Source organism: Manis javanica, chromosome 1 (assembly GCF_040802235.1).
Source record: "Manis javanica isolate MJ-LG chromosome 1, MJ_LKY, whole genome shotgun sequence".
NCBI lineage: Eukaryota > Metazoa > Chordata > Mammalia > Pholidota > Manidae > Manis > Manis javanica.
In genome coordinates, this window is record NC_133156.1 from 117,296,710 (window position 1) to 117,323,840 (window position 27,131).

General features: G+C 36.1%; 1 protein-coding gene across 1 annotated transcript; it reads right to left on the reverse strand.

Moving 5' to 3' along the window:
* Positions 1-2,790: 2,790 nt before the first annotated feature.
* On the reverse strand, positions 2,791-27,131 carry RIMOC1 (RAB7A interacting MON1-CCZ1 complex subunit 1). The gene is made up of 9 exons (XM_017666822.3): positions 27,007-27,131; positions 25,819-26,079; positions 20,972-21,144; positions 19,872-20,400; positions 16,730-16,836; positions 14,823-14,966; positions 13,563-13,694; positions 12,584-12,698; positions 2,791-7,425 (listed from the first exon to the last, which is right to left on the reverse strand). The coding sequence occupies exons 4-9, from the start codon at positions 19,969-19,971 to the stop codon at positions 7,142-7,144; spliced, it is 882 nt and encodes a 293-aa protein (XP_017522311.3). The 5' UTR covers positions 19,972-20,400; positions 20,972-21,144; positions 25,819-26,079; positions 27,007-27,131; the 3' UTR covers positions 2,791-7,141.

A 27,131-nucleotide genomic window follows, 5' to 3' on the forward strand; every position in this document is an offset into this window, starting at 1 on the left:
GGATCATGATAGGCCATATATGAGAAACATATAAATTGGGTGTGTGTATACAAATATTTAAATATTCATGTACTTACTATATACTCACACCTACCTTTCTGCACATAGCAGAGTGCTCAATGCTTAATAATGGACACTTAGTGCTTATTGGCTTAAATTTACACTTCAAAAGCAAGTATCTGCAGATCTAAATGTCAAATGACAGAAATCCAATAAAGCCCAGTAACAGGTTCTATGAGATCTGAATTTGAATTTTCATTATTTTTCTTGCATGTTGCTAGAGAACGATAGCCGAACCAATTCTGAGAGGCTGTCTGGATGAGACAAAGACCCACTGTTAATTAACCATGTGGCATTTTTCCTTCCTTTCTAGGAGCAAGAAAGAACTAGCACAAGAAAAAAAAACACTAGTTCAAGTATGAAGTACTGAAATGGCTCTCAGCTCTCCTATAGTTATATGTGAAAATCTGTAAATGAATAGCTTACTATAATTTTTATTGGGGAAAATTCTGCATATATAAATAATATAATGAAATCCCATGTATCCACTAGCTAAGATTCAATAGATTCAACACCCAGTCAATCTTGCTCCATTGCTATCTCCACCTAATACACACATTCCCAAATCTAGATTATTTTTAAGCAAATCTCAGACATAGTTTCATCCCTAAATATCTATGTCTTTCTAAAAAACAAAGTAACTTTTAAGAAACATAAAGCACTATATCATCACACTTAAAAAAATTTTTTTTAGTATCACCAAATATCTGGTCATTGTTTTACTTCCCTGTCTACCTCAAAAATAATTTTTTTTACATTTAGTTTGTTTGAATTATGACCCAGATAAGATCCACATGTCACATTTGGTTGACATACTCCTAAAACTTTTCCATTCAATAGGATTCCCCTCCTTCCCTTGTTAATTTGTTAGAAAACGAGGTTGGTCTTTCTGGACTTAAGGGCATTTCAATTGCGTCTTTAACATATATTACTGTCTCAGGCTTGATCAAATTTAGGTTGGTTTTGTAAAATATTTCACAAGTAGTACTGTGTGCTTAAATTGGGTGCTATAAAATCATTCTATCTTCTAATGTTCAAAATGATCAATGGTTTCAAAAGCCTGATCCATTCATTATGAAATTCCCCATAAGCTTTTCAACCTCAAGGATTTAGCATTATCAATAATTGTTTACAAGTTACAAAATGGTACTAATTTTGTAGAAAAATTACTCCTCAGCAACTGATTGCTTTGTCCAAGATCTAAAATCAGCCTTATCTTCAGGGAGCATTTGTTCACTTTAATGGGAAATGGTATTTTTGATATTATTTAGGGGTCTTTATATAAAGAGAGTATATCCCACATTAAGAATTACAGAATTTTTCTTTGATTTTATAAGTGTCTTTTAAACTGGAAACCCTCATTTCTAATTACATTAACATAATTATTGACAAAATGATTACTGAGGAGTTCTGAGTTCTTTCCAGTTCTTTTTTTCCCTTGGGGATATCCTAGTAGGTGAACAAATTACTGTGCTTTAAAGATAATTGAAACATTCAAGCCACCAACTCAATGAAGACAGCTCTTTTGTTTATTTTGCCTTGGATTTTCAGGGACTACTTTTAATTTTCATGTAATCTTCTCTTATAAAAACATAGTACCTGGTTCCAAGGTGAAATGTACAAAATTCAAGGTTAATATTGAGAGAAGCCTAGGTTCCATCCCGGTCCCTTCCATACTTTCCCCCCACCTCCCACTGTCACCACAGGTAGCTGTTAAGGTTCTGGGCTTTTTTTTTTTTTTAATATAAGTAAAGTTATACATGAACATGTTTATATTCCTTCTTTCTTAAATGGAGTGTTATATACCTCCCTGTTTTTCAGGCGTTTTTCACCTTGTTTTAAAAAGGCCATTCCATAACTTCACAGAAATATTCCTCTTTGCTTTTTACAGCTACATACTACTCAATGATATAAATTTACCATAGTTAAATCTATTTTTAAATACGGCACATGTGATATTTAGAAGATAAATAGTTCATTAAATGCCTCTGACTTGTGAGGTAAGAGTGAGACCTAAAGGTACCAGAAACCAAGTCAATCAAGCTAATTCATAAATGTAGAACTTGGTATACAGTGCATATATATATATATACATTTGGAGGATGGGGCTGAAACATTTCTAAATATTTATTGTACATTTTTTTCCAGTCATACCTATACAAACACTTGAGATGCCTACCCAGCCAGTCATTTCCCTGAAACCTGCTGCCCATTTAAAATGGCCAGCACCACTTGAACTGAGGACAGGGCAGTGAGTGAGTACTCACTGGTGAGAACAAGAGGCTGTCACTCAATTATTCTGGCTGATGAGTATTGTGGTATTTTTCAGCATGATCAACAAGGTGTGCTGATACACAGAACTAGACATTAAGGAAAATAATAGTAATAACTATTTGAACTCTTGAACTGGCACTGAGTGAAGCACTTTGAACTATTTACTTGATCTTCAATAATCTGTGAGGTAGGTACTATTATTACTCCTGTATTAAATAATAGGATATTAAGGCACAGAAAGGTTAAGTAATTCATGTAGAGTCATACAGCTAGGAAATAACAAGGCTGGAATTTAACTTCAGGTCTCAGCTCTAGAGTCTATAATCCTAATTACTATGCTACCCATTAGGACCAGAAGAAATAATGTTCAGACATCAATAATAAACGGAGATGATGAAAGTTTTCATTCTGAAACAGCATCCAAAATATAAAAGAAGACAAAGAACAAGATATAAATATGGTAACATGGTTTTATTTGTTTTTTTACAGTTTATATGATTAACATTTTACTTGGAAATCTTAACTAGAAGTAGGGGGAAAAAAATGTAAAGAATACCAGCATGAATATGTAACATATTTTAATTATAGATACGTTAAAGGTTTTTTAATGTAATACTTCCATAATATGGTATCTCATTTTATGCTAAAATTAATACAAGGAAGTGAAACCAGAGATCAGATCCTGTATTCTGTAATAAATGGGGTATCCCTGTGGGAGCCAGAGAAGGAGTCCTAGAAGGTGGAGAGAGAAAAATGACAAGCAATCTAAACTAGCATGTCAACCAGCTACAGGGTTTTAAAAATGCCATTAAAATGAATCTGAGAATGCCTTTACCCACAGTTCCCACTTTAATGAACACAGGGAATTCAGTGAGATTGTAAAGGCAGGAATGTAATTTTATTGTAGGGTTTTAGCCATGACTCTTACCTAACTTTACTGTATGCAGAAGAATAAAGGAAAGTCTTTTGTCACCATTTGTAACTTAATCAGCATCAAACAATTAACAGAAGCCAGAAACTCTATAAATGCAGCAAAGCAGACAGGCCCTTAAGTAAGTCTCAAAGCCTTAAACATCAGAAAATTCGTGCTGGGAAAGAACCATACAAATTTAAAGATTATGAAAAACCCTTTAACAGAATTTAAGTTTTAGTAACCACCAGAGAATTCAAAATGGAGAGAAACTCCCCAAGTGGAATAATTGCAACAACACCTTTAGGTTATCACTCACCTACTAGTAAAACAATGGAGAAAAACCCTTTAGATATAATCAAAATGAAGTGCTTTTAAGTTGTAGATCATTCCTTAATTCAGTATCACACCTTCCAAAAGGGAAATTTTATAAATGTATTGAATGTGCAAGGCATTTTAACCAAAGGGGTGGAATTTGAAGACACAAACGCTAACAGAGGTGGTGTTTAGGGGCGCCTTTCCAAACAACACTCTTCTCCAGAGTTGCACTAGCCCCGACCCTACTTTATTCTTCACAGCACTTACCACTTAACACACTGTATATTTGCCTCTTAAAATGGGTTAACTTCCTCCACTAGAATACAAACACTGAAAGAAGGTGTTTTACAAAGCTAGGTCCTCAGTGCCTAGGGCAAAACTTGGCATGTAGTAGGTACATATAGTTGTTCATGAGGAAATTATACTACTTTGCTTATTTGGTATATTGAAATTACTGTATTCTAAATGAAACAGAATTTACTTGGCAGGTTTTAAGACATACAAAAATGCATTAGTAATACACCAGAGTAAAAGTCATTATATTATAAATGTTATGGTCTATAAATCACTCTCCAATTGTGTGGGGGATGGAAAACTGGTACAAAAAACACCCAATTGTACCCTCCTAACTATACCAACCAGTGAGAGACCCAAGTGGTTCACAAGGGTCATGAAGGCAAAATGAAAGTTCCCGGCTTCTAAAGGGAAAGTTCTCCTGTTTTCTCAGGTTCTAAATCTAAATAATACTTTATTCCTCTAAGGAGTAATTTCCTATTTGCCTTGTCAACCACTGGTGTAGTTGGCAGTCTGGAATTCAATAGCAGCAACCCTTTTGTGCAGAGTTCTGCAATTAAGAATCATGTCTCTTATTAACTAGAAAATATTATTAAGGATCTACCAGTCATTAAGCACTATGTATAAAGGCAATTTTTAAAATACAGAGTTCACCAAGCATAAGGAAAAAAACTATAAAGCAATGTGGTCAGTGTGATAATATGGGAGGGGAAGCAAAGGAACACCTAACTGACGAGAAAGGGCTTGAAGAAAGCCTTACATCTGCAACTGAGACCTAAAGGACAAGTAGGTGTTCACTAGGCTACAAAAAGGAACAAGCATTCCAGGCAGAAGTCATGAGGTCTTCAAAGGGTAATGAGGGAAAAAACACACAGCACACTGGGGAAGGAACCAGAAGTACTTGTGACTGACTATGATGCTCTAAAAGCGGTAGGGTGGGGGTGGGTGGTCTAAAATTCTAAAAGCCATACTAAAAATGATTTAAATCTTTATACCTAGAAAGCACAAAGGTATTTTCATAGTAAAACTTGTTAAAAAGCTAAGTTAAGTAAAAATCTTCTTAGCTGTGTAAGGATAAGGACACAGGGGCAGAGATAGGGACTGTCTCTGTGTCCCAAGAGGCTCTATCAGTAAGTTTATGTTCATCAAAAAGGAAGCTGGGTTTTAAATGTTTGAGGAACACTGGACTAGAATATGATTACACAGGATGAATTACAGAGAGGAGGCAGGGAAAGTAGGCAGAAACTAGGTTATGGCTTTCTGTGTTGCCCTGTTCCGCAGAAAATGGAAAAAAGAGGAAACATGAACTGGAAATGATTTTAGATGACGAGATTAGTTGTTTGGACATACTAAATTTGTAATTATTATGAGATGTCTAAGTGAAGATATATAATAGACAGTTAGAGAGTAGATTTACAGGGCAGGAGAGAAGCTGAAATTCAAGTTTCAAGATTGGAAGTCAGTGTAACATTACAGGTTGTGGAAGAAACCATGGCTATGAATAACATCACATGAATATCTATATAGCAAGTTAGAAAAAGAAAAAGGAGAAAGGAAAGAAAATGTAGAGAAGAGGAGGGACAAAAGACAAAAAAAAAGAACTCTAGGGAAGACCAATAACTAAAAGGTAGGCAGAAAAAAAGGAAGCCCTGGGGGAAATGAGGGAGATGACAAGAGAGACAAGATAGAAATGAGTAAGATTTCAACAGCAAGCAGGCTACCTATTTTCCTCTAAAAAAGGGGAATATGAGTAGGGCAGAGCTGGAATGTAGAAGTCAACCTCCTTACAGTCTCATTTTTCTGTAAGATGGGACCAAGATCCATATGCTAGGGGAAGCGACCGAGGGCCTGAGGAAAATGATGAGGGAAGCCAGAGGTTTGGATTAGCCACAGTGGGAAAGGGAGAGGGGTTGAGCTAATGACAAGAGCCTTATACTGAGGGCTTTCTAAAATTGAAGGCAAGAGACTGATTCCACTTTGAAGGGCTGTGCTTACTTCCCATGGAATTCAGCATCCCAGAAAAGGTTGATGACAGGATTGTTAAGAGCTTGCAGAATGATTAGGCTGACAGACAAGGGGAAGACTATGGAGAGTACTTCATGTGGTGTCCCATAAAGCTGAGGCTGGATAGAGAAGGAAGCACATGTCAAAGGGGCTGATAGTTTAGGAGAAAGGGGAGCAGTTAAGAAGGGGAGGCTACAAAGAAGTTAAAGAAATAGTAGAATAGAAACAACAGAGAGAGGAAAATCAGTAAAAATAAGGAAGTGATGAGCTGGAGAGATAAAAACTGCCATCAGTTACTGAAATTTAAGATATCAGAAAGAGAAACTCAGAATGGCGATATTCCACGTGGCCATGGCAGTAAGTTTCTGGAATGTGATGAAGTCACTGGCACAGAAGTCAAGGATATCAGCAAGGTACAAGACAGATCATCCCAAGATGACAACAGGAATTGAGGTAGACAGAAAGACTGTAAGCAAGATGCCATTAGGCTCTCTGGCCTTTATCACTCACCTTTACCATTAAAGACAAAACATATTAGAATTTAATACATATGAAAAGATGTACCCTAAAGACATATGACCTAATGGTAGACTAACCTAACTTGATTTTATCTTCGTTGTGCATTTGATTAAAACATGCATATTCTGTTAAACAAAATAGGGAAATCATTTAATTTTCCTAAATGCCTAATAGAAAAAAAACTATAAATGCTATTAATAATACATGGTAAATTAAACAATTCTTTTGTGGAATCTTTCATCAGTATCTTATTCTGAAAATGGAATCTGAATATGTTATAATTTTGTATTTCGCCAATTTTATGTCCCCAACATATATCCAAAGTAGTGAAGTGACTTCGTTTTAATCATTGAAGCACAGCAAACTTCAAGACAGGAGATCAAAAAATAACCTAAAGATAGTTAGAATGGTCAATTTTCTGTTATGTATATTTTACCATAATAAAAAAATGTGATCTAAAATAATAGAAAAAATCATTGTAAACTAAGTTGGATTCCTTCTTAGTATTGGTTACAGGGTATCTATAGTTCAGGTTCAGTTAGAACAGCATAGATGCCACTTTAGAAATTAAAGAATCGTTCCTTCACAGGCTTAAGAATATATATTGAAGATGGTGATGGCATTTAAAAAAGGGTAACCATGCTGGATATCTTTATGTACTATAACATTCTTAAATTCAGTGTCACTACGTCTTCTTTTCTGGAACTTTCCCATTTCATGGGTCTCTCTGTTTTTCTGTTTGAAAAGGAATAGATGAACTTACTAATTAGTGTGATGCCGAAAGAAGTTTAAAATTTGCTTTGCATTTGTTGTATTCCATCCTTGTTCTTTCAGGGGTCCTTCGCACACAGATACATACTTTTTCAAAATTTTTTCTCCTACTTCTCGGAAATCCAAGGGTTCTTTGTATGCAGTGTAGCTTGCTCCAGAAGCACCAGTATCCACTTCATGATTTTCTGGCTGTTGATCTGCACAATGCTTCAAGCCCCAGTAACACATTTCTCCACTGTACATCATTGCCAGCAAATGAATGTCACTAAATATTCCTGGGGAAGCCATTTAGAATTTAGAAGTTTAAAAAGCTACTCTGGTTACTAAAACTCTAATACATTCCTTTTATGTCATCAAACTTTTTCTTTCTCATTTAGCACTTAAACTTAGAAAGCCAAATTATCACTAATATAATCCTCATTTAATTAGCACTTCTATCTATATTCTACATATAAGAGAGGTCCATCAACCCTGGCCAAAAAAACAGAGTATGGTCAGGTAATTTTTTTAAAGAATGATTTAGGTCTATGTGTTCTTAATCTTTTCTGGAGTCTCTTTAGGACCTCTTTGAGAAGCTAACCTAATCAATGGAACCTCTCCCAGAACATATACCCCAAAATCTGCATACAATTTCAGAGTACCCAGAGATTTTTCTGAACCCCACCCATAAACACAACTTTTATTTTGGGGTATACTCTAGGATCAATGATATAGTTTCAGTTAAGTATTCTATACCTCCTTTATCTCTAAAATAGTCTACACAAATTATCATGCATAAATATGACCCTTAGAGGCCACATAATTCTACATAACCAAAGATGTCAAATTATATCTAAGATGCTGTATGTTTCCAGGAAAAAAGAAATGTACACTGCAAGATCTTCATCAAAAATTAAAAACATTATTATGGAATAAGGTAATTTTATAAACATTTACGGCACACAAAGTATATTAATTTTATAGAAAGACAGACCTAGGATCAAAAAAATCTGGTTATAAATTACTGATTTTTTAACTTTGAGCCCCTTTTTGCTAATCTGAAAAATGAGAATTACATATGCCCTACTTATTTCATGGAATTTTCTTAAGGAACACATAAATAAAAATGTATAAGAGCTTTAGAAGCCATAAAATGCTATTAAATATGACTATTCAACTTCTTAAAACCACTAAAACACAATGAAATGATTTATTCTAATGTGTGATTAGGAAAGTTTACCTCAAATAAATGAGAATAATCTCAGTTGCTCACCTAATATGGCCTACCAAAAATGACCAGGAAGGTATTAGAGATATGAAAATAGAAAAAAAATTCAACTTTCATAACTGTCAAGAGTTTCTATTATCTTGAATCTATTGCAAGCTTTCTCAAGTTTCAGAATTTATCCCTATAGCTATCCTTTCCCCTTCACCTCAAACTCAGCTTCTAAATAGTTGCAAGAGAAGGAACAGTTTTAGCAGAAGAGCTGACTCAGTTTATTAAACTGTTATAGCAGTAAAAATCATTTAAGAACAGAATCTGAGGCTTGCATTTGTGAAAACATGATAGTGGCACTCTAATAATTATGCTTTCTATGTATAAACCTATCAATAAGCATAATCATTTCTAACTTTATTCCTTCATAGTTAAAAGATCATAAACCTCAGAGAAAAAGCTGGACATAGCATTAGATGTTATTCAGAATTGTATTTGTATTAGATATGGCATTTTGTTGAATATCCTTCTTATTTCTGTGGTCCTATACTCTGTCTAGTTAATCCTAAACAGAATGGTGGAGGTGAATAATGAGTTAGAAGCAAAAATAAGGGAAAGGTTGACATTTTAAGCAGGCTAGAGCTTTGAGAGGAGGAACTGGCATTTCCTACAAAGTGAAACCTCTTGGGAAGGGGAAGAAGTGTTTGCCAAAGGAGATCTGGGATCCAATTTATGCCCAACTCTAATTAAGCTTCATTCTTTATAGCAACAAGGAATGATTGCTGCATAAGGTACACAGGTATCCTATGGCAAGGTGGTATTGAGCAGAGAATGAATGGCTATATGCTAAAGAGTGGGTCTCAAACCTGAGATGCATTAGAATTATCTGGGTATGCTAAATGCTGACTGCTGGGCCTCCACCTCTGGAGTTTCAGATTCAGGTATGGTATTGAGTCTAAGAATCTTCATTTTTTTCTCTCTTTTTACTAGTTTTTAATTTTCTTTTTAAATTTTTTTCTAATTGAATAATTGATATACAGTATATTGGTTTCAGGTGTACAATGTAGTGATTCAACAATTATATACATTACAAAATGTTCACCATGTGTCACTACACATTTATTACAATGTCACTGACTATATTCCCTATGCTGTACTTCTCAATTCATGTGACTTACTTACTTTATAACTGGAAGTTTGTACCTCTTTATCCCCTTCACCTACATTGTCCAGCTTCCCACCACCCTCCACAATAGCAACCACCAGTTTGTCTTCTATATTTATGAGTCTATTTTCGGTTTGTTTGTTTTAGATTCCACACATAAAGGAAATCATGTGGTATTTGTCTTTATGAATATGTATTAACAAAGTCCTATAACCTAGGCTGATGGCTGTTGGTCCATAGACCATGCTAAACTAAGGTATTAAAATATCAAAGGAAGGGATGAACAATGAAAGTAGGTACTTTCTCCCTCTTTACTCCCAAAAGAAATCCACTACTCTACAGTACTTTCTGCTGCTACAAATTTTCCCTGATATTTTTTCTGCTAATACTTAGCATGCTTTTTAGTAAAATACTTCACTCTGTGCTGTGCATGTCAGTGCACTTGCTGAACACACATATGATGGTGCGGGGTGCAAGGAGGGAGATGGAGAATAACCTAGGAGGTCTGAGTGAGGGCAGGAAGGTAACTTTCACAGAAGAAAAAAGGGGGCCAGACTGACATGCCCTAGGAGCAGTGATGCCTAAATATGGCTCCATCATAATAAGGGAGCTTATTAAAAATAGATTCCTGGACTCCATATATTGAATCAGAACCTGTATGTGGTACACAGAAATCTGTATTTTTAACAAGCTACCTAAGCAATTAGTGATGTCAGTTCAGAACTGCTCCTTTAGGGGATCTGAAATCCAGGTTCTGGGCTAAGCAATGAGCCCAAAAGGCTACTGGGAGGGGGAAGTCCTCAGTAGTATAAAAGGGCAGAAACCAAGGGTTTGCAATGTTCAACAGTACTTTTGATTTAACCCACTTGACTCAAGGGTTATTCTGACAAGGCTATTTTTATAAGCACCCACAGAAGAATGAGGCTCAGAAATGAGGTGAAGAAATTTACTGAATACAGTACTTGGCGATTTTTAAAGCCGAAAATTTAATGGCATACATATAATGGTAAAAGGACAAAATGATTATCTCAGCTTGAGAAAAATAAATAAAAATGGTACTAAGGATACACTGTTTTGAATTTTATCTAAAATTAGGTCAATTTTCATTAAGATCTGGCCACAAAAATATTTTTATGATTGATACAGAACTTTTCTTTTGGCAGTATTAAAGATTCTTCAGAATTACATTACATATTAGCTAATTAAAACCAAAAAAATTAGAACCTTTCCAGGGGGGTCTTAGGAGTAACTTAGCCTATGAAAAGTAGGCTTCCTGGTTTCTAATCTGCATCTTAAGAGAGATGGGTAGGGAAGAACAAACTACTTTAGATAAGGGTAAGAAGTTAAAACCAAAAGAGGACTGAGTCCTGTGGCAAAATGGCTACGGAGCAGATGTTTTTTTCTTTTTTTGCAAGAAAAGACATCCTTTTTGATTCCCCTATTGAGGAAGCAATGGAAGTTAGGGGCCAGTGCAATCAGAATTATGACCTAAGAGAAGACACCAGTATCACACACATGCTGAAAAAAAAATTCCACGCCATGAAAGTATCTTACCTTATGACTAGAAATGGGAGAAATGGGAAATTGGTGACTCATACCACTTTCTTTGGTTCAGAATAGGTTTTAGTATCCATCCCTGCTTTTTCTTTTATATCAATCTATGTGGATGGGTGAGGAGATTTTTAAAAAGGCATTTTCAATGTAGCTAATCAGTTCACTAGTTATCTGGAATAAGCACTTACCACACATAAATCAAAACACCCCATGTTGTCAAAACTTCGTGTACACTGAAGGAGCAGTATGCATTCATAGTAAGTTTTTTTAGGACAAGCTATTTGCCTGAATTAACTAAAAGTAACAACTTTTGGACACCAGTAGTCAATCATACGTTAATGACACTTAAATCATGCTCTTTTCTTCAATGTTTTGAAACAGAAAAGAAAAGCCTATAGAAGCTAACAGAGAAATTAAAACACTTAAAAAATTAAAATATAAAATTTTCCCTAGGTTTTCTTATTATTTGATTTTTTCCCATCAAAATTTCAGATGAAATATAAATGAAAGTTTAGATATATAATCTAAAGTCACTTGTGAGCTATGTGACCTTGAACAGGTCATCTGGCTTATTATAACCTCAGTTCCTCCATTTGTAAAAAGAGATGGTAAAAATAAGTGGTTCTTCCCTCCGGCATCTCAGTCTAAAACCCAAATGATACTCTACATCCAGTTCCTAACATTTTTAAGTGCACAGACACTTATGACAGAAGGTTAACTGTTACCACCTAAAATTAATTCTTCACTTCTTCCTAAGTAAAGACAATTTTATTTGGGATGGTAATGTATCAAGCACAGGGCTATACATCACATGTTTTCTTGTAGCTGTAAAAAGCCACGTGATTAAATTCTGGCCAGAATATAGGTGAAAGTGTTGTAAGAAATTTCCAACAAGGTTGCTCCAAAGAAGCAGACTTGGCTGAAAGAAACATCCTTTTGCCATTTCTGTAGACTGAAATGTAGGTGAGATGGAAGGAGCTCCAGAAGCATCTTGAGATATTGAGAATGGATGCAATATCTTCAACAAGGATGCATGTTGCACAACTCTGGGGAGTATTGTATACATAGTAGTTCTACATAAAGTGCTTTCCTCTGAAGCTGCAGTATTCCATCTCCAAAGATGATGGAGGAAAAAGATAGGATCCTGATGATACCATGGAGCCACCACAACAAGCTCTGGACCTTTTTTTATGTGAAGCAGTAGTAAATTTTTACCTTGTTTAAAAGTTACTTCCAGTCTTTGTTACAAGTAGCCAAACCTAGTGCAAGATTGGGGCTATGTGGGGATACAAATTAACTAAATGCAACACTACACATAACTCCCTAAATACTAAACAGAGATTAGCAGCATTTTCTGTATAACTGAGAAGATATCTGAATTTTTTTAAGAATCCTTATATTATTTTTGTCTATAATGTAATTTGAAATTTATTTAAATCAGAGTTAAATCTAATAAAACTTCTTAAAATCTTAAAAAGGTTTAAAACACTTAGAAAACTTTAAAAAGAAATCACATTACCTTCACTCAGTAACTTAGCTGTGTCTAGGTCTTGGAAAGAAACACCTTCATTTAACTGGATAGGACACCGATAGTTTAGCATCTGTAGCAAGTAACTGATTCCATCAATAAGGTACTAAATGAAAGTCAAAGCCAAAGAATTAAAACTATAGAAACTTCAAATGTTAACTTTTCCCCCATTCTTTACTCAAGAGAAAATTGGCTAACATATAGCTAAGTCTTATGGCTGTTACATTACAATGGTAGGACCCACCACCCCAAAACTTCTGTAGCATAACCCTCCAACTCCAATTAGTAAGAGTTTGGTGAGTGGGTAATATTAACTAAGAACACAATTCAGTAATATACTTGTCAAACATTATCAAAGGAAGAAAAGAGTAAAGATAATAAAGATGTGCTCAATAACAATTTATTAAAAATATATGTACTTATTGTAGTTTATAAATATTATGATCAAACTTTTACATCTCACAGTGTGACCTCTCATTTCCAGGTCCACATAAACCATGTGTACAATCAACCCTAGTTAGAATCCTTAGTGATACAGTACTAAGACAGGGTCTTTGTAATTTATTTGGCCAGAAGAGTCAAGACAAATTAGAGGTCACAATTTTCCAGAAGCAGGGAAATGTGGATTCTTTAGGAATGATCTGCTGAGAGTGAGGACTTACTACCAAGCCTGTTTTTTTCTGGCCAAAAAATATACTTAGAAATTAATACAGACTGTCTGTCTTACATTTTAAAGAATAAAAATCCAGAATTTACATAGAGTATGTAGAACTTCCCAGTTTACAAAGGGCTTTCACATGTTTTTTTTTTTGAAATCTTCACAGTAATTCCAATTTGTTTAAGATTACATAGCTAGTAAGTAAACACTTAGAATGACATTTTGATTCCACTACTCTTAATATTTTACCAAAGCAGCTTACTGAAACCTACAAATGTCAACAATCTAAAATATATAAGGAATGTCCTTTACCTTTTTAAGCAAACTAGATTTTCTTGTGAGCCACTCTCTCCTTTTGGTCAGAGAATGACAATACATGTAGAGTAGAGCTCCTCGTCTCCAAGAGAGACATTCCATGAGTTCATCCCCAAGCAAATCACAGTGCTGAAATACAACAAACATACAGCTAAAAAATAAACTTTACATCTGTAAAAATCAAAATTAAATTATAAAATACTGAGCAATTAAGAACACACTCATTTCACAAAATTTTCCCCTCATTTAACTACTTACACAGGAATCAGTAAGAAATAGAAATCTATTCCTACATGAAAATTAATATAACTACTCCAATTTACAAATTTTAGAAAATAATTCTGTAATAAACACTTATATTTGAAATGTAAGTATTCCATATTCACATTAAAAAGACAGCTTTCAGAAATATGTTACTTGAAACAGTATCATACCTATTCCTACTACTGCTAGAATAATGAAAAGATATACACAAAAACAATTTTAATAAATCAAGCATTTACTGTATTTTGTCATTTAAAACTTGGGATTGTTTCCATAGTTAGCAACCCCAGAAAAAAAGAACAAAAAAGTTATCCAGATAGAGAAAGATAGCAGGAAGTTAAAGATGAGAAATTATTTGCTTGAAAGAGCAGCCAGGGCTAGAGACAAAAATCTTGGGATCATCTAAATAAGGGATGACAGTAAAAAAAATGCATACAGGTTGTCAGGCAAGACAGAATGGAGACTATCAGATGATTAAGAAAATATCCTCGTTATAAGTCACTCTCTCCTTGTGGCCATAGGGAGTGCCTATGTTCCTAGAATGGGAGAGAGAGGAGATAATCAGGAAAGATCAAGAGCAAGGCCTCTCAGAGATAATGAAGAGAAGTATAATGGTCTGAGAAGTTTGGGAGACTCAATGGTAAGAAAAGTAGCAAATATCCAGAAGGATACGGACTATTAAAAAAAAGAGATGTAGTAATTAGATTACTAGGGACCTTTAAGAAATCAGCATATGCAAGAGTAAAGGAAGCAAAACTAACAAATACCTGTGTTTAGAAAATGTTTAGCCACTGTAATTATAATATCATGCCATCATGCAAATTTTCTGAAACGTATTTACTAAAATATGATACTTTAGTTGTGATGTTAGTCTGAAATGTTAAAATCTCATATATCCTTCAATTTTCATTTAAAACAAAGATACATTTGAGAAGAGCAGCATAGCAAGAATCAGCAATATTACACCATAATTCAAAGGAGTGCAAAACTTACTTTGGGATGCATATTATTTTCTTTAACTACAATTTCTGGTTCTGAAAGAAAATTGATCAGTTCTTTCACTTTCTGTGAAGAGTCTTCAGGAAAATCTTCATCTACTAGCTTATTCTCCTCAAAATACGTCATGTCCAAAATAGCCTGAAAAGAGGAAAAAAAAGTATAAATGATTTAAACTTGAATGAATACTCTTACAGTTTAACTTTACGTGTATAGATGCTTCATTAGACATTTAAATCTTCTAGCACAGTATTTAAACTTGAAAAATAGTCAAAATGTCCAGCTGTATACATAATGGACTTTATAGAAAACTTCATAGGTATTGTATTGAATTGCTCAATTAATGATAATCTTGTTTCACTCTGAAAATGGAGATCTTTTTAATTGAGATAAGCTAATCACACTGATATTAATTATGAGGAAAAGTATAATTATTATACTTGACTATTTACTCATACATACTTCCTGAACATTTTCTAACGCCTGCTATATCAAGTTAAGGTCACTACCTCTAGTTTTGTATATTGAATCATCAAAGGATTTATCTGTTTTCCCAAATGCAGAGACAGTATATGGGGACTTATATCCTGCCACCCAAAAAAGACAGCATACCACTAACATTATGCAATTCAAATGCTAAGTCCCCAAGATGCTGTATTCAAGCACCTTAAAACTACCCAGTCCTTCTTTCTCTTTTTAATCTACTGGACTACGAAGTATTAGTTCTACCATTCATCACCTAAAAAAACCAAGGATAAGCTAATTTTATCCTTGAAGCCTAGGTTTCTTCATTGGTAAAATGAAGACACTGAGCTAAATGCTTTTCAAAGTTTCTTGCTTTGAGGGTAACATGGATTAATATATGTAAAGCACTTAGAGCATTACCTAGTACACAATACCACTTAAATGGCAAGTCTTCTCATGTGGAAGACCTAAGTCAGGATGGGTGACATCTTCATTCTATGGAAAATGACCTGTTGATTCAGGTCTGGAGAATTTAAATCTATATTTTTAGGTATTTTGCCTTCTCCTCAGAAATAAGTTAAAATGTTTAGAACTCTCCCATGTGAAAGAAATGAAACAAGCCTTCTGAATGGTAGGAAAACCAGACAGTTCTTCCAAATTACAACAGCTCTTTGGGGTTTGCAAGTAGTTGTTATAGGCTCATTGAACCATAATGTCTGAAGGCAGAAATCATCTTTATATACCTCCTAGAAAGCAGAGTGCCAGCACCTAAGTACTATAAATGCGCACTTTGGAAACTTAACTTAATTTACTTTCTATAACCACTTTATCTTTATTATCCCTTAGTAATCAAAGAAGGACATATGAAGCACTCTATCAACTATAAAATGTTATATCAAAGTTAGTTACTATGATGAAATTATGTTTTTTAATATCAACTTGTCTCAGCTGTATTTGAGAAAACCAAGAAAACAGGTCTTGGACAGATCCTGAATTTGAGAGAAAAGTAAATGCAAAAAGGGGGAACAGAAAAATCTTCTGGACCTGACTGATAATAGCAGTGGGTATTATGTTAAGAATCCTAAGAAGAGATGAATTTCAGAGGAAAAAACCAGGGCCCTTAAAGAGACACCATTCCCTTTTAATAACCTTTAAGAGCTTGGAAATGGCATGCTTTCATGTTTTGCTTAATTATCTATAAAGGGAAGTACTTCTGTTATCTGCATTGAATTTTTTCTTATCAACATATCTAACAAATATTACTGTGCATACTGTATAAAAGTTTCACATCTATAGGCTTTATACATATAATTTTGAACAAAATTAAACACTTTAAAACAAAGAATGAATTGATTTTATTCACCTAAACTTTGGAGTCAGCTGTCTTAAATAAGCAATGTGCACCCAAAACATTTCAAAAACTACATCTGTTTCAGTACCTGTGTGTAAAGTTCTAGAAGGTTTGACGGATTTGAACATTCTTTGTCATCTCCACACAGAAGTTTCAATTTTTCTAGAGCTGCGGAGGCCCGAATTAAAAAGTGATCTGTAAGAGAGAAAACACAGTTTCAGAGTGTTATTTAAACACAAAGTTATACATACTGAAATGATGAAATGAAATTAAGGTAATAGAATCTTTCTTAAAACATGAAATATATTTTAATACCTAATCCTTAAGTTTACCATGGAAATTTATTCTGGGGAGTTAGACTGAAAACTTCCTAGGCTCAGGTACCACTTCTAAAAATGCAATCTCTTATTTTTATTATGCTGCTTTTATGATGTCGATTCACTCAGAATGTTTAATAAATTTAAAATTTTTATCGGGATAGTACAAATAACACACATAAATTTATACAAAGGGCTTCCACTGAAACTACAAGTTCATAAATGTATTTTCCAAAAGAATGATTAAATCAAATGGCTCATAAAATGTAAGCTCTAGCAATTACAACTTTCTCATAAATTTATGTAAATATGCAAAAAAATTTACAATTAAAATTACATAATCACCTGTATATTTTATTCCTTTAATAACCAAGAAATGCAACAAATTAGGTTCCTTCAAAACCTGGAAATAATTCAACTAAATACTTCTGATATGTCCTCTAAAAACTACTCACCCTCCCACCCCTCATATTACCTCATTTCTTCCCTTTCCCTAATGTTATATTCTCTTTGCTCCTATGGTTTCACTTTCTCTATGGATTTTTCCTCCCTGTCCTACAAAGTGTTCATACCAAGGTACTATCACCCCTCTGCATCACTTCATGTAGTCAAATTTAGATTTGTCCACCATCAAGACACTAAGTCCCTGAGTTTACCCCCTTTGCTTCCCTCTTAAATATATACCCTTTCCTCCTCATGGACCAATGGATGAAAAATTGGTGCGGGCTTGTCTAATCCAGCCTCAGCACTTACAATGACAATGGGTCAGATAGATGAGCTGCTCAGTGTTGAAGTGAAAGACCACCAGCTTAAATTATGTCTGTGGCAATTGTATGAAGACCTTACTCTCTCAGGCAAGGACTAACCTCTAACTAAGCCCGGTACTGATTGCTTTAAGGTCCACTATTCACCTGAATTAAAAGCTACTTCATTTGCACTGTCCTCCCATCTCTCCTCAGCCCAGAAGTATTATCCACACAACCCAAAAAAAGATTCTGTAGTGAAATGAAATTGTGTGGAACACAACACTCCTTATATACCTCTTTAGAGACTTAATTGATAATATCTTAATTTGTAGGATTATTTTAAATTTAAAAACTTGGACTGAATTCACTAAATCATTGCTGAAGGAGTATCTCATGTGAACTCATGATGTAACTATGGGGCAGGGGTGATGGCTCACATTTTAGAAAATTTTTACAGAATGCAGTGTTCTTACTGTAACCATTCAAAGTAATGATTGGCAAAGTAAACACAAAAGTGATTCTATAGAATCCATGGAAAAAAATCCCTCTCATTGCATACTTCCATACAGTAAACATATTGTGCTTGTACAATGAGAAATAAATGAAAAAAAATTGACCAGAAATAAAAAGGAGGGCATTCTTAGAATGGAATAATGTCTGGATGTATCTGATCTAATTTGAAGAAGACAACAGGAACTATTGTTCCTAAAACCTAATATAAATATACAGTTGTTACATTAAAGGACACATTTTGAATATGTATTATTTTTGTTGTGTGGGAAAAGAATGCCAGGTTCAATTCAAATACATTCAAGATGTTTTAATTTACATCATAAAACTAGAAAATCTTGGTATTAATGTTAAAGCTAATAATGTGTACCACTATCATTATAACATAAGTAAATTTTCAGAACTTTACAAAGCCTCCAAACATGAATATATACCACTTTATTTTTATTTCCAGCCCTTATTCTAGACTGAATTAAAAAAAACTCTTTCATGGGAAAATGAGAAAGGCTTTTGAGTTCAGTGATAAATGAGGAAAAACATTCTTCAATTTATTTAGATTAGTTCAAATGGTGCTGAATGGATGGAGATCATTTAGACTGGTTCAAACAGTGCTGAGTGGGGTGCTGTATGGCTTATTTAGAGGTAACTCAGGTACACTGCTGCTCCTGTGCATGAACTAACTACTCGTGCGAATCCTGGGATTCACTTACCACAGACCAAAAAAGTAGGCTTCAGGGTGGTGTATGGGTTTTGATGAACAAAATCCTAAGAAAAAACAATCCAGTAAATGATCTTTACCTAAAATAGTTATTTCACGGGGACCCTATTCAGTAAATTCACCAACTGTTCAATCACCTAGGAAAATGTTCCACTCTTACTACCTAGTCCAATGACAATGGATCGGTCCACAAGAATTTAAAAACCTATCTGTAGTAAAGGTTCAAAATTCAAAATGAAATAATGTAGAACCTCTAGCAGCTGAGAAGTAACAAAAGAGAAGTAGAGTTAAAATCAAAAGTCAAGGTAATTCTCTAAGCCAGTTTTTCCTAAGAAAACCGCTTAGACATTTCCAAAAGTGTTCTAATACTGACAGAGCCCTCGTGAGAATTAACGTGATGTATGTAAAAGAATGGTCTACATTATACCAATGTAAATAAAGCTCTTCTGTAGACACTGTTTACAGTTGAGTTTATAATCCAAAACACAAGACATAAATTTACAATGCAGCAATGAAAAGTGGAACTGTTATATACGCCTGGCTATCTTTACCGCACGCAAAACCACCATTCTTTGAGTATTACCATCCAGCTTTAACTACTCATTTAAACTTGTGTGTGTACTTCTGTGCAGATTTTGCCCTTCTCCCAATCGCTAACGAGACAGTTAAAGGCAAGCAGCACTGATTTTACTGAGATGTAAGAGGTTTCCATGGGTTATGAAAACTACGGTTTGAACGCAAATGCCTTGGTTTATGGCAATGTGAGTTTTGGAGGTGGACATTTGACGGGGCAGCGGGGGTCAGAAGCTCAACACCTTCTGTAGCTCTGGCCTGGGATCCGCTCGGACCATAGGCCGCAGCTTCCAGTACTTACGGCTGGCGAGTGCCAGCTCTGAACCACCGTCCGTCCGCCCGCCTCCCTCTCTTCCGCTCCCTCACCATCTTCGCCGGCGGCTTCGCTAAGTTGCTGTATGTGAGCCTGAGCCAGGTCACCGAGCTCCTCCACTCGCCTCACCACATTGGAGCCTGCGGCCGCCATGGCCACAACTGGCGGGCGCGCCCAGCCACGTGACTGCGCTGGCCCTGGGTCACCTGATTCCCGGCTCAGGCGGAGTCTGAGGGCGGAGCTCGGCTGGTTGGTGGGAGGGGATCTCAGCCCCTTAAGAAGGCCGGCCCAGGCTTGGAAATGTTGTTCTGGGTTACTTTCTTCCTCTACTTCCCATAATCCCGAGCAGCAAGATGTCGTTAGGGGCGGGTGTGACGTTGTGACACGCCTCTCTCCCAATGGGAAGGCAGCTTTCTCCGCAGGGCGTAGGGCAGATAGCGTGGCAGCTGCTAGCTGGCTGGCTGGGCGCCCCGCGGCCAGGGCTAAGCTTTCCCATGTATACTCCGCTTTCCAGTTGTAGTCAGAGCTGGCAGGAATGTCTGGCAATAGAACTGTCCGGTTTGGGCCTGATAGCGAGGTTACCTAAAATAAAAGGATTATAATCTTCTGATCAGAAATGTAAAATCTGACGGCCCCCTTGTAGCACATCCAAGTCTCAGAGGTTATTGCGCGTCTGGGTGAGGAGCTCCAAACACTAGGAGTTCCCAGTCTACATGGCTGAATGTCACTTTCCTAAATCTTAATTTTAGCAGCTGGGTTTGTTTTGTTTCTGATATGCATTGGTTAGCCCACATTTAATTTTGCTTTAACCGTGTCGTGTCCAATAGTACCACGATTTTGCAAATACAAAAATTTTGTTGCCCTCTCTTAAAGCGCACACTGTTGTGCAGTTCTTTCTCTCAACTACGAGTTACAAAGCACTTAGTCAACGAATCTAATTTACATTTTACATTCCCTATTTTCCTCCCTCTAGTCAAACAAATCTTTGACTCAGTTTTTCCATTTTTTGATTTGACACAGTACATCTTGAATCATCTCCATCTTATTTTACTTCTTATGGAAAGTAGTCTTTTATTTAATAGGAAATACCCAAAGTAGGGAAACAGTGTGTTGTGATTTATAAGCGATTGACCACAATGGGTTTCTAACTGACCTTTGTAACACCAGTTTCTTCCTCCTCAATCCACCCTAAACATAGGGACAACAATCATGTATTCTTCAGTGCCTCCCACAGTGCCTGGCACATGATAAGTACTCAGAAAATGTTAATTAATTGAACAGAAACTTCACATTATCTTGTCAGTATATTACTCTCTAATCAGGAAGCTGAAAGACAGGAAAGTTGCATTATATGATCAATGTGGGCAAAGAATTGAAACAAGTATTTAACACCTCAAAACACCAAACCTCACTAAGTGTATATTTTGAATAAAATTAACAATTCCAACGAGTCATTAAACAACTGTGGGCTTTCAGCAGTAAACATACTTAATGCTGCAAATTATTCCCAATTGGTACTCAAGTGCATGCATGTCTTCAGAGATCCCTTTGGAAGGGATGAGAGCATATAGTACAGCCTTAATTTCCAGATGAAGAAATTGGACAGTATTCAATTATTAACAACTCCAAACCCTAGAATACATTATGCCGTGATTTGTCCACGATCGTATCAAAGTAAGCACCTGTAGAAGACTGTCTCACCATAGATAATTAACAGGTAAAAGCCAACCCTCACCACTGCACACTGAAGAAAGTCTTAAAGAGAGAGAAACCCTGTCCTAGAGAATAGGAAATATGAGGAATTTTCTCCAGTTTTATAGATGGTTATTTTTACTTTAGGAAACCTACATGAATAGGTCCAACAGGAGAGAGAAATCACACAGTAATTTGAACAGGGAAAATTCAATGTAAAGAATTGTTGCGGGTTGAGTTTATTTTCCTCAGTTCTTGTCCCTACCACAACAAAGAATTGAAGGGCAGAGACATAGTAGTGAAGCAGAATGAAAAGTTTTATTTGAATACACTCCAAGGGAGGAGTGGGCTAGAGTCAAGGTAGACAAAGGCAGATTTACTTGAATAAAGCAGAGAGGAAGGGGAAGCTCATTGAACTCCTGCTCAGCACTGGGAAAATCCCTTGCCTCTTCTTAAAGCCAGGGTCACCTAGTGTCCAGTGTCTGCTTGAATCTACATGGCGTGGGGACTAAGTCCATACCACTCCAGGATTTGGGGGAGCCACAGAGCACTGGATAGAGTGAGATTACGTTCTGAGAACTTCCCAAAAGCAAAGAAAGGAGATTTTCAGGCAGGCTACTAAAGAGCAAGACTGTACAGCTGCAGTCCTGTCTGGGTCACCCAAATGACAAGGAACTTCTGAGCCCAAAACAGGGCTCTCATAGTTGCCCCTACTTGTCTGGAATAAAACGGGGAGAGTGACACACTTGAAGAAAGGGGAGTATGGGCAACCTGAGAAAGGAGGCGTGCTTAAGGGTTTAGGATTTGGGGTTTTATAGAGCTTTTTAGGTAGGAGTCAGCATAAGGCATGAAGTATACAGGCGATTAATTATTCTTTTGAAGTTTTGTCTTAATAATAGGGTTATTTAGGTGACTGTGTTGGTTTGGATTTCAGCACTCTTTGTCCACATAGGTTTATTTATACTTTGGAGATTTGTCTACTGCCCTGGTTACAAAGTTACTTGATTAACGGGCTGGAAGAAGAGGAAAAATAGCATGTAGGTTAAGTTAAAGAATAAGCTGGGTCTTTTTGCAGGCTAAGTAGATTTTACAATGACATGACCTTGTCTTGTTTCGCTACTCTACTTCATGGGGTAGGGCAGAGAAGTCATTGATAGACTTTTCTCTATCTGGGGAATATCTGGACATACCAAATTGTTCCTGGTCTTTGAAACTTCAAATAATTAACTCATTAACTCTGTGAGTCCTTTCTGGCTCTCTGGTTTTGTCTAGTTAACTCTGAGAGTCCCTTTTAGTGAGCTTTACTGGCTTTATTCTCTCTCCACCCATTCATATCTACTTTTCTGCTTAACATAATTATTAACTGTAACAGGAGTTTGGAGTCACAATGGATTGACTAGTAACAAGAATAGGATAGCAGAGATAAGAGGCAGCCATTGCCCCTGGGGTAGAAATCCAGACCTTGTTCGAGATTTGTGACCTTGAGTAGTCATGGGTTGCTGGCTGACAGAAGTCACTGTAGCCACACACCAGTGGAACTTGTTGGAACTCCACCTTCTGGAACTTTCCAGAAGTCTGCCCTCCAGGATGCTGGGGAAATCTGCTCATGGCAAGGTATCTCACAGGAGGTACTCTGCTATAAAGCTGCCCAAGATGGGTGTCAGCAGAAGTGGCTGGCTGCCATGCACTTCAGGAATCTTGTTCTAGGGAAGATACATGTATAGTGGGGTCCTGGTGCCAGAGAAGCTGCCCAGGCTGCAGAAGCCTGCCAAGAAAGGACTTCAAAATCAGAAGACCTTTGTCTCCTACCATGTCTCTTTAGTTCCTCTACTGACAGTTTAACATTGTAACAGCGAACAACAACAAAATATTTTAAAGGTCCATATGTATTTTCATAAAACAGGCAAAAAGGATAAATTTGGAGCTGAGAAGCAATAAATCTATAAAGAGCACAGTGGAGAAGAACATGCCTGGCACAGTGAATAGCATACGCAAAGACTCTGAATTTGGCAGTTTAGAGGGATGAAAGAAGGCCTAAAGGCTCCAAGTTGAGGGGAAAAGTGGAGAAAGGTGAGGCTGAAGAGCACATGCAGTGGTTCTCTCTTGAGGTGGGTGCCTCATTCACAACCAACCCTGGAGTGAGCCCAGATTGGCCATGTCTATATTAACTGACCCTGTCTTCTGGCCATGGTGAATTCAATTATTCAATGAAGTGATCATAAGGTCAATATTTAATGAGCACCTACTCTATGCCAATCACAAGTTATTTGGTAATATATATATTACCTACCTTTGTGGAGATAGATCCAAGGGGAGATAATAAATAGATTCAGGGTACAACTCTGACAGAAGCCAAGCTGATCACATTCTTTCTCCTGGCAGTTTGAAATATTGAAGAAAGAAGCACAGAGAAAGACTAATCTCATTAATGTCAGCACTCCAGGGAGACAAACCCACCTACTACTGCTGAGGTCCCTGGGGAAGGCCTTGGTTTCTTTACCTCCCTGTACACAAACTTTCCCTAACAGTCTCCTTTATTTTTTTCCTGAAACTAATTAAAAGTCAGATTCTGATGCTTGAAAAAGAAAAAGTTACACAACACAGGATGGCTATAGGTTAGTAGGGTCAGATCAGGTAGGGCCTGAGATGCCATGTTAAAGATTATAGACTTTACCTTTAGTGGAACAAAATGCTATTGATGCATTTTAAGCAAGGGAGTGATATGATCCGATTGTATTTTAATGACCTCACTCTGGTGCTGTGAAGAGAGTGGAATGACACAAGCATGAAAGTGGGCAGTTCAGTTGGGAGACCATATCGTTCTCTAATGACAAAGTAATTCATACTGGAATGGGGAGAAATAGAAATGAGAAATGAGTGACTCAATTTGATACACCATAGAAATCAATAGGACTTGGTGATCGGATTGGATGTGAGAGATGGAGAAGAAAGAAAGAGTCCAGAGTTACTTGGCCAATGGCAGTGACATTTACTGACTCAGACAAATCTTAAGGAGGAACAGATTGGTGAGGGAGAGCAAGAATTCAGTATTACTGATTTTAGAGGTTCTATGTAAACTCAAGCTAAAAAAGACTTTTAGCTAATGTACTTTTTTACATTCATCTAAAAAAGCAATTGGCAATTCATTTTTGAATTTTATATTTGCTGAAAAAGAGAAAATTCCTCTGTCGGCATAAGAGCTGCTCTGTACGAAAGGACTTCAAAATTAAAGTTATTATAATTGAAGGAGTTGTAACTAATAAGAACTTTATATAATTTAAGCTTTAGAATAAACTCATTCTGGGACAGAACAGAAATACTGTTAGGTCATTTAGGTTTTCTAGGTTTCATTTCACCTCACAAGAAACTGTATACCCTCCTCTACTCTGCAATATAACATCGACCAAGGAAAGACAAAGCTGTGAAACAACTAGTTGAGTTTATTTGGGGTCTTAGGGATTGCAATCCTGGAATATGGTTCAGGAGGAAACCCAAATACATGCTCCAAATTGGGAAAAGGGATTAGGGCTTTTAAAAAGCAACAGGTTTTTAAGGGGGGAATTCCCAGGGGGCTTACATGAACTGTTTGAAAGAATTACCATCGGCTAAAGCTATTGTTCCTACATTTAGCTATACATAATTGGTTGCTTAGGCTATTTGCTAGGCAAAAGTCTATTTTATTGCAGGCAGCACGTTTGTCCAGGATATTTATGGTTCGAGGAATGTGAACTTCAACATTCTTCCAAAAATAACCAGTTCCCGAAAAGAGGACATACATAGACCCTACTTACCTAATGCCTTCCTGACTCTATTTTAGTTCCTCTCGTTGTCAATGTTAACTCCATTTTGTCTACCTTTACAATAACTAAACCTTTTCCATATCCTATGGGCAGTCCTGTTTTATGATTTCCTTTAATGCTTTTAATGATATCTGTATTACCTGCAAGACATATCTGCCAGATATACAAATTCTGGTAAGTATGTACTATTGCTGCAATATTATATAATTTCCAAGTTCTGTGCTTTGTCAGGGACCTGACATTTAAAGATAAAGCATATTATTAGAAGTTCCCTAGAATATTAAGAATCTTAATACTTCTAAAACAAATTAACAGAACACACTGAAGCCTTCAAATAATTATTATTTAACTTGCAAAGATTCTGTTAAAAGCTACACTTTGACTTATATTACCAGTTTTTAATTCTTAATAAGCAAACACTTTTAAACTACAGCATGATTTTAAACTAAACATGATTTCCAACTGGCAGATCAGCCACATCAGCTTCTTAATATCCTAAAGAACTTACCTTAAAGAAAGCATTGTATTAGGTTGAATAATTTTGGCTGCAGCTCTCATAAAATCCAAGTACAACCTAACCAATGAAGGAGGTACCTGGTTAGGAAAACGAATCCCAGAGTTAAGACAGGCTTCAGCGCTGACATAAACCAGCAGCCCAAGCTCCATTTCTCTGCAAGTCTCTTGGCTCTGCCTTTGTGTGTTGGCTTCATCCTTAGCTTGACAGTGAAAGGGGTGTCAGCTCTCCCAAGTCTCATATCAAAGGAAACTACTGTCAGAGGAAGAGAGAGGCAGTTACTACTGAAGGTCTCACAGAATTGTAAGGAAGAATTTCTCCAGAACTGCAGATCAAATATTTCCTCACATTTCATCAGTTCAATCTTGGTCACATGCCTGGCCCAGAACAATCAATGACAAAGGGTTAAAATTATCCTTATACTGATCAAGCCTGTATCAGTCAGAGATCCCCAGAAAAATGGAACTAAGAGGGGATATATATATATATGTATATATATATATATGTGTGTGTGTGTGTATTATACAAAAATGTGTGTATGTATGTATGTATATATAGACATTTAATATAACATTAAAATAATTACAAACTTAAAACAATAATATATATGTATAATTTATATATATAATAAGGATATTCTCCTTAAAGGCAACTGATAGTGGATGTTAATCACATCTACACACTACTTTATAGCAACACCTAGATGAGTACTTGATTAGGTAACTGAATACCATAGCCTACCTAAATTGATACATAAAACTAACCATTGCAACTTCCAATCCAAACTTGTGAGGAGTGTGTCAAAGAAGGGTGGAAATGGAAACCTCTACAAAATCGATATTCTTTTAGGAGGAGGAGGAGTGGAGGTCAACTAGTAAAGAGAAAACATCCACTTCTAACATCTATCATAAATAAGTCCACTTATCTCTCTCATTTCTACTGGCAATTCCCAATAACATATTTATAACGATGAACATTTTCTCATATTGAAATTGTGGCCATATCAGAGAGTTGAGCTTCATAGATGAATTTATAGGCAGTGTAATGTTTGGAGAGGCAGACACACATAAAAAGGGTTTCTTTCAATTATACACTGTATCAGTGAATTAGAATTAGATTTATCTGTCAATTATCGGAAAAAACCCCAGAGGTTTAAACAAGATAGATGCTCATTTCTCTCACATTCAAGATGTCTAAAGGTTGTCTGTCCAAAGTTGTATAGCACTCCATGGTGTCAGGGTGCCAGACTCCTTCTGTCTTGTTGTTCAGCCAGAAGTGGTTCCATTCCCAAGGTTACTGGTGGAAGT

Excerpts from the sequence above, each read along its gene's own strand:
- RIMOC1 (XM_017666822.3), bottom strand. The coding sequence starts at position 19,971 with ATGGCGGCCGCAGGCTCCAATGTGGTGAGGCGAGTGGAGGAGCTCGGT. Across the intron at positions 16,837-19,871 it reads CGAAGCCGCCGGCGAAGATG|ATCACTTTTTAATTCGGGCC; the intron begins GTGAGGGAGCGG and ends TCTCTCTTACAG. Across the intron at positions 14,967-16,729 it reads TTCTAGAACTTTACACACAG|GCTATTTTGGACATGACGTA; the intron begins GTACTGAAACAG and ends TCCTCTTTTCAG.